The sequence below is a fragment of the Herpailurus yagouaroundi genome, unplaced genomic scaffold (assembly GCF_014898765.1).
Source record: "Herpailurus yagouaroundi ecotype Mexico unplaced genomic scaffold, PumYag 159, whole genome shotgun sequence".
In the NCBI taxonomy this organism is placed as follows: domain Eukaryota; kingdom Metazoa; phylum Chordata; class Mammalia; order Carnivora; family Felidae; genus Herpailurus; species Herpailurus yagouaroundi.
Window position 1 is genome coordinate 12,303,489 of NW_024412400.1, and position 13,023 is coordinate 12,316,511.

Below are 13,023 nucleotides of genomic sequence, written 5' to 3' on the forward strand. Positions count from 1 at the left end.
AGTTCAAGACACAACTCCAAAAGCTTTCGCGTGTATTCCTATCACAATGGTATATTGTATAGGATGAGGTCTGAAAAATCCTATTTTACATATAATGAAGCTGAAGCATGAAGCATATAATTATGCAGGTCACAAAGCTGATAAATGGAGGAGCAGATAACCACTACAATTGTCGAGCTACTAGTTAACATAGGACGATAACTCATGCCCACAGGACTATAGGACCACATCATCTAGTTCAGTGATTCCGAGAGTGATTTTGTTCCCTAGGGGACATTTGGCAATGTTTGGCAACATTTTTCGTTGTCACAGCTGGGAGGTGGGGGCAAGGGATGCGGTCTACAATGCACAGGACAGGCCCACTCCCCAAAGAACTATCTGATCAAAACATCAGTAGTGCTGAGGTTTAGAAACCCAACGTAGGGGGCAGGCACCTGGGTAGCCCTGTCAGTTGAGCAACTGACTCCAACTTAGGTCATGATCTCGCGGTTCATGGGTTCGAGCCCCACATTGGGCCATCTGCTGACAGCTCAGAGCCTGGAGCCTGCTTTTGGTTCTGTGTCTCCCTCTCTCTCTGCCCCTCCCCTGCTCATACTCTCTCTCTCTCTCTCAAAAATAAACATTAAAAAAATAAAGCCCAATATTTAGAACTGTAACTATTTAGAACTCAGTTAATAACTTAGAAAAGGCCATTGAATCTCTGAGATTCCAAAACTGGAAGGCCAAAGGTTGGGCAGCAGATCACAGACATTGTTACCAGAAATCCTTCCAGCAAGGACCTGGAGCCAATTGTCTAAGGCATAGTCATCTGGTGATGAAGATAAACTGATTAAAAGCCCTAAGTAAGATGCTGTGGATGAGTAGAAAGGAAGAGGGAGGAAGCATAAGTGACAATAGTCAAAAAGATAGTCAAGGGCCTGCTATGCGAGGGAAGGAGCCTAGAAGACAAAGTTATGTGAATGGAGGCAGTTTCTGGGACAGGCAAGATGGCAGCCAGGAGACGTAGTGACTTCACGTCCCGGTCACCAATGACATTTGGTGCATCTCTTGTGATGGAACTTTTGTGATTGCTTTTTTAAAAAAAGGACTTGAGACTGCCACTTGAAGAAGACGACAAATTGGAAAACTTGTGACTTTTCCCACAATAACCGAGTGTGGTTAAATGGCTTAATCACGATGAACAGGATCAAAAGGTAGGAAGCTGACCTGAGTATTTTTGCTTTATTCCATCTAATAAACATTTTATTTATATAAAAGACAAACGATGCATAGAATGAAAATAAGTGCTTGAGACATTTGATATAAAGAGTATATAGCATTCACATTCCTATTTTAATACATGAGTACTGAAGTGTTCCATAAAAGAATAAAACTTTCCCTTTATGTATAGTAGTAAAAAAAAAAAAAATCAGTATTTTTAGGAACTACAGAATGTTATTCCTTGGTCTTTTTCTTGACAAGGAAAAAAAAAAAAAGCCACAGTATCATCTGACACTACATTCCAGTTTATGCTGATGACCACCCAGAAGTGATAAAGCTCTTTTGAATCTTGGAAAATCCCATTAATGGACCAGTATTCTAGAAATTCACCACTAGAGGTCAATGAGCAACAGCTATTGGGACAGCATCTAAGCCCTAAGGTGCAAAGGAATTTCCGGGCACTTCCAAAGTACTGCAGACAGACTGTCCCAAACTCTCTCAGCCCACCCCCACTGAGAAGGGTGCCTACAAGGTTCATCTAATCCCAAATCTCAGCCTATCTGCTAAAACTTCAATGAGAGGAAACCTTCCAAAATCCAGATGGAACTGATTTGCTCACTGCCAGTCCTAATATTCCTATTTGGCTGAAAATAGGTAGCTTCAACAACATTAAAAAAGAGATTATTTGCAGCATTAACATTTGTTTGTGGATTAACAAATTCCTATGGAGTATTAAAGCTCATTCTTTGTTCTTGCCCATTCGGACACAGACTTCCTAAATGCAAAAGGGACTGTGTCCCACATTCAAGTCCTTGCTAGCAAATCCTGCAAAGGGCGGGGAAGGCTGGTATGGTGGAGAGACTGATAACCCTGGCAAAAGCTTCTAGGTAAGAGCTCCCCTCCGTAATGCGCAGGGGAAAGCTCTTAACATATAGGCAAAATAGATTTGGCTTAACTGGGACCACTTGAGGGGGTCCCCTTCAGTCCAGAAAAACCCACCAACTTAAAATCTTAACACCAGACCAGGAAGAGAGAGGCAATCAAACTCATATGATCTAACCAGAGAATGGCTGACATAACGCACATTTCTTACAAGGGGCCTTGGTTACGGGCAGGTTTAATTCCTAGCCTGGGATGGGGTGGGCAGTGAAAAATGCCAACGTTTACAGCGAGAAGTAAAGCAGCTTTAAAAGTGTGTCCACACCTTTGTCTTGTGAATAATGTGGACTGGGGAGAACTGGAAACCATCTGCTATCTGTCTTCACTTGGGAGGATCCAGATTTTCTGTTTTGCAAAATCTCCAAATATTTAAAAAGTGGCTCAATTTTGTTCAACGCTGTGCTGGCCAAGCAAAACACATGTTCAGAGTGCCTGAGGAAACAGCTCTGACCATGGCAGTGTCATGAAGCTCGAATCCTTCTGACTAGGCCAACATGTACTGAAGCATCCAGGAGCCCAGAGAGATGGAAACTCTTGGCGTTTGCACAGAAAGCTGGAGACTCAAACCGAGCCTGATGAGAAAATGAACACAACGAACCCTCGACAGGAGACGTATTCCCTTTAAGGAAAGGGAATCTGGGTGGGAGGTGAGAAGAGTAACATAGATATGGCAGGGGGATTAACAAACAGAAAGAACGATCTGTCATTAGTAGAATATGCGGCCACTTCCTAAGTGGGGAAATCTGTTCTGATTTGTATGCCCGTGAAGCCTGGGAAGCTAAAAGCTCTTGGAGATGGGACAGGGTTTCTGTGCTGGTCGAGAAAGGTGACTCACAAACCGATCGTGGGCTTGAAGCTCAAGTGAGAAGTCCAGGAGACCCAGTCTCCCAGGATCTGGTCCCCAAACAGCGTGACTCTAATTAGCTCCATGGCCAGAAAAGGAGCTAATTCCACGTGCACGGAGTTATTAGTTTGCAAAAGCGAGTGCAGCGTGGCCACGGCTGGCTCGGAGCCTCGGAGCCCCTCTCCTGATGCAGAGCCCCCACCTTGTGTAGTCAGAGAACCAGCGCACGTGTGATTGTCAAATGCTAATGCTGTCACGGATCCCTTCCTTCTGTGCCTGGTTCTGGAGCGCTCCAAACCAACCAATTTCCTGGGATGTTTGATCTTTTTTCCTTGTCTCTTTCCAGAGTATGGCTGTATATATATATATATAGATATAGACATATATAGATATATATAAAACATAGCTATTCCATATTTATATACAGGCATTAATAAAGTGCACGTTATTGGCTATTGTAAAAATCAATCTCATTTCCTGAGGAAGTGCTAACACAGCTTATCCTATGACAATGTCAAAGGCGTAGAATGCTTCATGATACCCACTCCCTGCTGCTGGTGTTTCTGCTCACGCCCACAGCTCACGGGGAGGGGAGTGGCCCCCGGGGCCTCCAGGAAGCATTGGTTCAGGGTCAGGGGCAGCTTCCCGCTGCCTCTGTTCTTTGGTGACAAGGGCAGCCTCTTTAGATCAGCGCAGCCTGCCCCGAGAGAGCTATTTGGTAGTGTTCAACGAGCCATCTTCGGGAATCTTCTCCTCGGAGCAGCTCCTCCCCGAGAGCCTGTCCAGGTGCTGCAGTTCACTGAAGCGCTCTGCCACGCACTGGGCCGTGAGCCGGGCCTCCGGGTCATGGTCCCAGCACTCGGTCAGAGTCTCGCACACCATCTGGATGCCCTGCGGTGGGAGAGAAGTCACAGAAGTCACAGTCACGCGGAGCTGCTGGTCTGGGGGGCTCCTGCTGACCTCGCCCCTGCGGTGCTGGCTGGGTGCCAGCCCCACGTCCCGATTGAGCACCCACGAGGCGGGGCCGGCCACTCGCCTGTGGAACAAAGAGGCGTGCGCTGTCCTGGAAGCCTGCTCTGCCCATCCGCTCCTGCGCCATGGCATCACGACAGGTCGTGAGATGGAGAGCCAGCACGTCTGATCGCGACAAGGACTCTCCAGGAGGCCTCTGAGGTGCAGTACCATCCCCGGTACCGGAACATTCCCATGAAGTGGCCCCTGACACCCTGTCATGCCTTCCTATTTCTTTAGAGCAGTTTTTGGCCTTATTGTTTAGGGTGGTCTTAGGTTCATAGCAAAACTAAGTGGAAAGCACAGAGGGTTTCCGAACACCTCCTCCCCTGACACGTATGGCGTCCCCCACTACGGACATCTCACATCGTGTGGTACGTTTATTCCAGTCAAGGAACCAACACGGACACATCGCTACCAACCGAAGTCCGTGGTTTATAGCGGGGTACGTGCTGGGGGTTCTGCTGAATGTACAACGGCATGGAGGCACATGGTCATAGCCCACCGAGTAAGTTCCCTGCCCTAAAAGTCCTCTGTACCCCACCACCCCTCCTTCCTCTTTCCCTGAGCCCCTGGAGACCACTGATCTTCCTGTGTCTATGGTTTTGCCTTTTGAGAGCATCTTATAGTTGGAATCACAGACACCTTTCTATTTAAACAGGGTTAAATACCCCAGTCAGAGTGAAGTCCAAACCTTGGGCTGGTTTCCTCCTGTGAAGTCCCACGTTCTCTGGACAGCTTCCGGCAGCTGCCAAGGATGACCCCTCGTGCCCTGCTCCTCCCAGCGACATCAGGCTGCACCCTAGGAAGCAGCTGTCTTTTTAAGTCAGCCGTGCTAGACTCCAGGCTCTGTCAGAGGTTTCGTCCAGCCCCATAAACACGCCGTTCAAAAGGGCCATTTGGGGGCGCCTGGGTGGCTCAGCTGGCTAAGCGTCCGACTTGGGCTCAGATCATGATCTCACGGTCCGTGAGTTCAAGCCCCGCGTCGGGCTCTGTGCGGACAGCTCGGAGCCCGCTTCAGATTCGGGGTCTCCCTCTCTCTCTGTCCCTCCCCCACTCGCACTCTGTATCAAAAACTTAAAAAAAAAAAAATTGAAAAAAAGGAGGGGGTGGCATTCAGGAAATGCTGCCCAGTACGGTGGCAAGGGTCTTCTCTCACGGGTGTAATTTTTATTTTGCAGTGCAAACACGTTCATCATTTCAAGTCCTTTTTGGCAACCAAGCAGGCAGGGGTTAAACAGAGAGGCAGACGTAGAGGGTGCGTCCGACAGTTAGAGGCTCCCCATGGTCACTGGTGATCTTTGATACAAGTGGCCCAGGTGGGACGGATATACCCCAGCACCTGCCCCCAGAACCAGCACGTTGCTGTTAAGCATCTACCACAGGTAACTTTCCCAACACACCTAGGAGCCTCTCCTTCCCTTCCTGCCCTGTGAGTGAATTCATGATGTTGAATTAATTGTAAAATTCACCTAATTGATGGTATTGATTGATGGCCTGTTAAGAGTGCAGTGGTACTGTTGGTACACAAGTAACATTTATTTTATTCTGGCCCTGTAATTACAGGCAGTAAATTAAATTAAATATTAAGCATGAACGTGAAATCAATAGGGCAACAAATCTCATTAAAAGAAAAAAATGTATTATGCAAATTCTTTCCAGAATTTTATCATCGTGAATAATGGCTGCATTACAAGAACCATACAGCAGAGGAGGCAACGGGGTTTGAAAGAAATAACCCCAGTGCCTGCTGACTTCGGAAGGAACACAAAACGGCCTTGCATTTTCAGCCAAAGAGGGTTTGCCCGAAACCCCGGGGAAGCCCTGGGCTACCATGGCCTGGTTCAAGCTCTACCCCGACTTTATTAGGGACTGTCTGCTGAAGTGGCTCCAGGCCAGGATTGGCACCGACCAGGCTTCCGGCTCCATCTGTCTTCCTGATTGTGCGTGATTTGTTGTTTCTGTTGCTTATCTCAACTTGCCTTGCCCTTCGGAAAACCTACGACTTAGCCCAGCCTTCACTGGATAAGGGAATTCTTCCAAAGGAGGCCATCAGAGGGTCTACCCAGGAGAAAGATCAGCTCTGTCCGTGAGACAGGAGCACACGGCTCCCTCTCGTCCTTCCTTCACGCTCTCTCCCGAGTATGTCGCACAGCTCTCTTGCCCTGGCAACCTATCACTCACTTTCTTCTTCTTCTCTGATCTCCGCTCTCGTCAAAATGCCCTCAAACGGAGAATTTGGATAGTTCACCCCGAAAGTCCAGAACCGCTGCCCTTCCACAGATGCCCTTGCCTACCATCTCTTGGAAAAAGAAAAGAAAAAGCAGCAGCCCTGAGGATGCTCCCCACAGACAGATTTCCTATTTGTTCACTTGGACCTTCCTACGTCTCCCGGCTTTCTTTTATTGCAGAGCTGGTGTCCTTCCAAACCCAGTGTGCGCGGCCTGCACACGGCCATGAGCACGCGGCACCCGCCCCCCAGTCCCACTGGGGGACAGACTCTGCTTACTTCTCACTCTTAGAGCAGAAGATTCCCAGGGACGATATTTGGAACCCAGAAGGGAACAAAACATAAACATGCTACGTAAAGGCTTGGGGGGTGAGGGGCAGAGGCTGCAAACAAAATATTTTAACGCCAGACCCAAGCGGGCTTGCGTAATGGGACGATGGCCTGCAAATGATTACTGGAGAGCCCTCTTTGAATGGCGTGTCTGTCGTGTGAATCCACTTTAGTCACATTTTCTCTAGAAACAAAACCTAGCAGGATCGTGGAGCACCAAGCGACCCGCCCTCCGACTGAAGCCCAATATCCTAAAATTCTCTCCTCTACTAGAGGCTACTTCAGACAAATCAGCTTCTCCCTTCAAAACAGCAATTCCTTACCTGGTGGTTGAGCCAGGAGCTGGGAATTTCTGGTCGTCCTCGGTCTCTCAGCACATTGTCCTTCATGCTCTCAACACAGGGATGCTCCCGCACCTTGGAACCAAATGGAGGCTCGTACTCTTTCACCTCTGTTAAAGAGAGCAGGTGAACAAGGCCGCTGAGAAGGACGTGGGCAGCTTGGGGACAAGAACAAGGTGAGCAGCCTGGCTGAGTACCCTGAGCCACCGAGCATCAAAATATACCTATGATTTCTCTGAGAGCAATGCTTAAAGAAGAGTGGATTAAAATAAGAAAGAAGGAGTAGTTGTGGAAAGAGCCAGAGAAATAATGGATAATTGTTGAGCTCTTGCTACCTGCTAGGGACTGTGCTAATGGCTGCGGACAGTGAAGAATGGGACCAACAAGGTCCCTCAGCTTACATTTTCAAGCAGGCATTCTCAGGGGGATGATGTTGCCCCAAGAAGGCAACACTGGTTCTTGGAGGTGGAGAAATCTTACACATTACGATGGTTTGTAGCCCTACAAAGGTCCCTAGGACACACACAGGTTTAATAGGTGGTGGCAAACTTCATGGGGATACCCAGCCTAAAAATGAATGAAATTCTGACACAAGTTACAACCTGGATGAACCTCAAGCATATTATGTTAAGTGAAAGAAGGCAATCACAAAAGGAGAAATATCATCTGATTCCATTTACATGAGGCACCTAAAATGGACTAATTCAGAGACAGAAGGTAGACTGGTGGTTGCTGGGGACTGGGAGGGTGCATGTGGGTGGGAGAGAGATGGAGGGTTGTTGTTTAATGGGTACAGAGTTTCAGTTGGGGAAGATGAGAAAGTTCTGGAAATAGGTAATGGGGATGGTTAAACATCACTGTGAATGTACTTAATGCTAGTGAATTCTACACTTAAAAATGATTGAGACAGTGAATTTTAGATTATGTATGTTCTTCCAGGAAGGAAAATCACTGATGCAGAGTAAGGATTAAGAAAAAAAAAAAACTGTTGGGGTGCCTGGCTGGCCCAGTCGGTAAAGCATGCGACTCTTGATATGAGGGTCATAGTTCAAACCCCACCTTAAGTGTGGAGCCTACTTAAAATTAAAACACACACACACACACACACACACACACACACACACACACACACAAAAGAGAAAAAAAGAAAAAAAATGTCTATAAAGACTCCTAAGGCCAGCAATGATGACAAAAACATGGAGCAATGCTGTTTAGTGGGATCGCAGAGGAGAGAGATTGACAACACATCAACAAACAAAATTTAAAAAGGTAATTTTCCTTTAGTGGTACATGTGACAAAGATGATCTGAGAGGATGCTGTACTCCTTCCCTAGGGCTTCAGATTTCAACTAAAGTGAATCTCTTTATAGAAACTTCCTTGAATATCCTTCAAGACATTCCTGGCTCGATGTCCTGGGCAGAGCTCTATGTTAGCATGTATCATATTTTGCTGTAGTCAAATTTACTGGTCTCATTAACAAGATTGTGTGCATCTGAGAGTAGGTTCAGACTCCCTTTGGTCATCCTTGTATTCCCAGCACCCCTGGTAGGGCCTCCTCTACAAGAGGCTCTCAATTAATACTTTGTTGAGGGATGGATGGATGGATGGATGGATGAACCTTAGATCCTGTCCAAAGTAGCAATGCCTAAACTCTAAGTGAATACTAAAACAACGCAGTAAGTGGGTGGGGATCCCCTACATGTCAGTATGGCACAGGACAGCCTAAAAGACTGAAAACACTCCTGTACTAAAACATATCTGGGGGCACCTGGGTGGCTCAGTGGGTTAAGCATCTGACTTCAGCTCAGGTCATGATCTCGTGGCCTGTGAGTTCGAGCCCTGTGTTGGGCTCTGTCCTGACAGCTCGGAGCCTGGAGGAGCCTGTTTTTGGTTCTGTGTCTCCCCCTCTCTCTGCCCCTCCCCCACTCGTACTCTCTCAAAAAAATGAATAAATGTCAAAAAATAAAAATAAGTAAAACATGTCTGTGCTGGAAATGGAGGATGGGCTGGATCTAACATTTTCCCTACAGAAACCAGGACCTTGGGCTGTTAGCAAAATAATCTTGTTTAATGAGTAAAACTTTCAATAAGTTGTCCTTCCAGGCTAAGAACTGAAGAAGCTTTTGAGGCAAATGACATTTTGAAAATGGATTGCCTGTTCTTATTTGTTTGTTTTCTCCCCTTTCCCAGAACCCCACTTGCAGATTCATCTTCTGTGGCACCTCCTCTAGCCCCCAAATAGAAGATCTTTTTTCAGGAAATTTGTGATGAAGGCTTCCCATCACATTGAGGGGAGCACAGACCATCCTTTGGTGTGTCCACTTTTGCCCCTCCAGTGCCACAGCACTAAACCCTTACTGCTCTCGAGGTGAGACCTGAATTTTGATCTGCATAATATTTCTTTCTTCCATTCCCTTATCTTCTTCTACAGACTGTACATTCCTAAGGCCCAAGGCAGAGGCTGAGTCTAGTGTCCTCTGATTCTCTGCTCAGTGCTAAAAATTGTGCCATATACATAGCAGGCATTCGACAGATAGGAGTTGGGTCGAATTCTAGAAGCCGAGGACTGGTAATCAGAGCGGGTTCTCAGTACAGTTTACTCTGATCTAAATATTGTCTTCTATAAAAGGAAGGGGCTGAAGTGGATGACCTCCCTGTCACCCTCCGGATTATCTTGTAATCCAACCTAGTCAAATAATATGATGCTCTCTTACTTCCATGTCTTGAGGTATGCATATTCTAATACAATATAATGGGATAGGATTTGTATATGATATAAAGTATTCCTTAGAAAACGTATCAGTCCACACACTCTCCATTTCCAACTGTTTTGGCTGCCATAGCTGGCATTGTTGGCTCCCTGGCTCTATCCCTTAACCAAGCCAAGAGCACCAGCCCCCAGCTGCCACAGGTGTTGAGTCCTAAGAGGCCACAACTTCACCCTCCTCTGGAGGATTGCCCTTCGCTGATGAGAGCTGCCTGGCCTAGACTTTTCCAGAAAGCCTCACCCTGAGAGACAGCCGGCAGCCAATGATAAATTAACGTGGGATTATTAATAGTCTAACCCTCTTGCCTCTGCAGGGAGATAACCATGGTACAGTTCATACTCTAGAGTTCCCCATGAGATGAGGCTGAGGCTAGACCTCTCCTGAAACTACAGGCTTACAGAGGTTCTCCCCTTCCCTTCCTCCCTTCTCCTGAGACCTCATCCTCAGTAAACCACTGCACAGAACTCTTTGTTTTAGATTAGTTCTAGGAAAGCCAGCCTAAGACAGCAGTCAAAGAACTGTTTTCTCTTCAGGTCAATCTCTCAGCTAAACTGCACCACCGGACCCTGGTTGCAAAGCCACCCTGAGGAAGCCTGGACAGGGCTTCTTCTTTAGAAAGTGAATGTACTAACCCATCAACAATTCCCACGGCACAGTGCTCAGAAAGGGGCGGGGGATGACTGCAGTCAGGGAAGGAAAATGGCGGGATCAGAATCAATCCCAGGTGTTGAGCTCATGGCTAAGATTCCTAGAGAACAAAGAAAAAAAATCTCCAGAGTTGAGGTCGTTATAACCCAGGGCCAATTTATTTAATTTCCAGTTCTAATCTTCAAAGTTCCACAAACCACAGTGTCTAATTTTGTAAGTTCTGTGGGGACTAACGCGGGTTTCCATGGGGAATGGGGGCGAGCTGACGATGGCAGAGGGCATTAGGCACGGGCTTGTTTTCTGCTTAAAGTAATGAATGCCCCTTTGGAAAAGACGACAAAGGCGACAGTCCTTTCCCAGAGTGAAGAGAATTTTAACTGGATTACTTCCTACTTTTCCTAAAGCCTTGGGAAGCTGGGAGATTTGTCAGATTCCCTGGTATCCCTGAGGGGTAGGAGTCTGTGACTTGTGGGAGGTAACGTAGGCAGGTGAGGTCAAGGGCAGTCTGAAGGTGGCTGGCCAAGGAATGGATTCTCTGAGCTGAACTGGGAGAGTGTGGATCTATGAGTCTCCTTTTCAGTTTAAATTAGACAAGTCTGGGGGCGCCTGGGTGGCTCAGTCGGTTGAGCGTCCGACTTCAGCTCAGGTCATGATCTCACAGTCCATGAATTTGAGCCCGCGTCAGACTCTGTGCTGACAGCTCAGAGCCTGGAGCCTGTTTCAGATTCTGTGTCTCTGTCTCTGTCTCTCTCTCTCTCTCCTTCTCTCCCCTGCTCATGCTCTGTCTCTGTCTCAAAAATAAATAAAAACATTTTAGATAAATAAATAAATAAATAAATAAGACAAGTCTGGGGCACCTGGGTGGCTTAGTTAAGCGTCTGACTTAGCTCTGGTCATGATCTCACAGTTTGTGAGTTCGAGCCCCACACTAGGCTCGCTGCTGTCAGCGCAGAGTCGGCTTCATGTCCTCTGTCCCCCTCTCTCTCTGCCCCTCCCCCACTTGCACGTTCTCTCTCAAAAATAAACACTAAAAAAAAAAAATTAGACAAGTCTGGGTGACCATGCTGTGACCCACACTGGCACACCCCCATCCCTTAATAACGAGGTAGTCTTTCCAGTGAGGAAAAGGGATGGAGACTTCAAGTATATGCATGTTAAAAAAAAAACTAAAGTGTATGCATATTTTCAGCTGACTTTTCTTCAACTCCCGGTGAATGTCATATTTACATAACATATATTTTTCAAAACAGCTAAGTGGGCTTTTTGTCTTGAGGATTTTTGCAATTCCTCTTTCTTTGCTTTTCGCCCTCAGTTTAAACGTACGCACTCCCACCCAGTTTTTTAAATCATGCCCTATAACATGTAAAGATGACCTGTGCTTGGCACAGGTGTCCCTCTGCTTCTCAGTCACCGGCTTGAATCTCTGATTGTGGAGACCACTGTCTGCCAACATTCTTTTCCTTTTTTTCCCTTCTGTGGCTGTGAAGGCAATGCCTTCTCAGGTCTCTAATCAGGTTGTGGAGGATGACCGCGGACAGACACTGTAAGAGAGGCTGTTTCTTTCTTCTTGGAGGCCAGGTGCTAACTGCTCCTCGGGTCTGCTCAGAGGCCCTCAGGATACCGTGCATATTTTCTTTGCTTCAGCAGGAGGAGGCGGCCACAGAGACCGAGGTGGAGGCCTAAGCCCTGGGGCAGGTGGTTGAGGGCAGGAAGCCTCTGTCAGCCAGTTGGGCACCGATGGTCCTTCCTGGGATGAAACCTCGAGCACCGAAACCCAAACGGTCTGGGGACTCGAGCAGACGTGGTGACTGGCCAAACCAGAGGTTGGTTTTCAGCTCCAACTTTCTCCCATGGTTTCAGGCAACCAGGGGCTGAGATGCTTCATCCACTCTGGCAAAATTGCTCGGTCCAGGTTACATGTCTTTTATCCCCGTCTATTTATCTTTTGTCCTTATCTGTTTTTCATGTTGGTGCTTAAAATGCTTTTATTTTAGAAAATGCATGTGTTTAAAACCCCAAAATTACTAAGTAGATAGATATAGGCAAAAGCAAATCTTTGTCCCACTCCTCATCCTTAGTCTCACAAAAGTGGCTTAGGTGCAATGCTGGGATTAAAAGTGATTAAGGGCATCTGGGTGGCTCCGTCGGTTAAGCATGTGACTCTCGATCTTGGCTCAGGTCATGACCTCATGGTGGGTGAGTTCAGGCCCTGAGTCTGGCTCCATGCTGACAGCACAGAACCTGCTTGGGATTCTCTCTCTCCCTCTCTGCCCCTCCCTGCTCACGCAAATGCTCTCTCTCTCAAAAACAAACTTCCCAAAAAAGTGATTTAAATTTGCCCCTTACTGTTTATGACGAGTGCGTCTCAATCTATCTCTTTTTGATAAAAGACTAGATAGATGTTTTGCACCCCCCCCCCAATTCACTGGGGACTGAAGCTTGGGTAAAACACTGTAGAAAATTACAGGAAGAAGGAATGCCATTTGGGTGTCCTGGGCAACCCCAGACTGCTATCAGAGTCACCGCACCCCCGCTCTGTCCTCATCATGTAGCAAATCTGAAACAACCCGTCCGGGGCCAGCACCCTCTGCAGCCCATGCTCTCAGCAGGACTGTTGTACGTGTTTTGCAAGGAATGGGAGTTGCGTCTTGACACAGGAACTGAATGCAAGTTATTAAACATACTTTCAACATTTCAAATGAGTCAGAGAA

At 47.1% G+C, this 13,023-nt stretch overlaps 1 protein-coding gene across 2 annotated transcripts in view; it reads right to left on the reverse strand.

The window, feature by feature from the left end:
* Positions 1–1,194: 1,194 nt before the first annotated feature.
* Positions 1,195–13,023, reverse strand: part of TGFBR2 (transforming growth factor beta receptor 2) — a 90,542-nt gene continuing 78,713 nt past the window's right edge. For both annotated transcript variants that reach the window (XM_040479989.1, XM_040479990.1), the window contains 2 exons: positions 6,878–7,005; positions 1,195–3,874 (listed from right to left, as the gene is read on the reverse strand). In XM_040479989.1, coding sequence (XP_040335923.1) covers positions 3,695–3,874; positions 6,878–7,005 — 308 coding nt within the window. In that variant the 3' untranslated portion in view covers positions 1,195–3,694. The remainder of the gene's footprint in view (positions 3,875–6,877; positions 7,006–13,023) is intronic.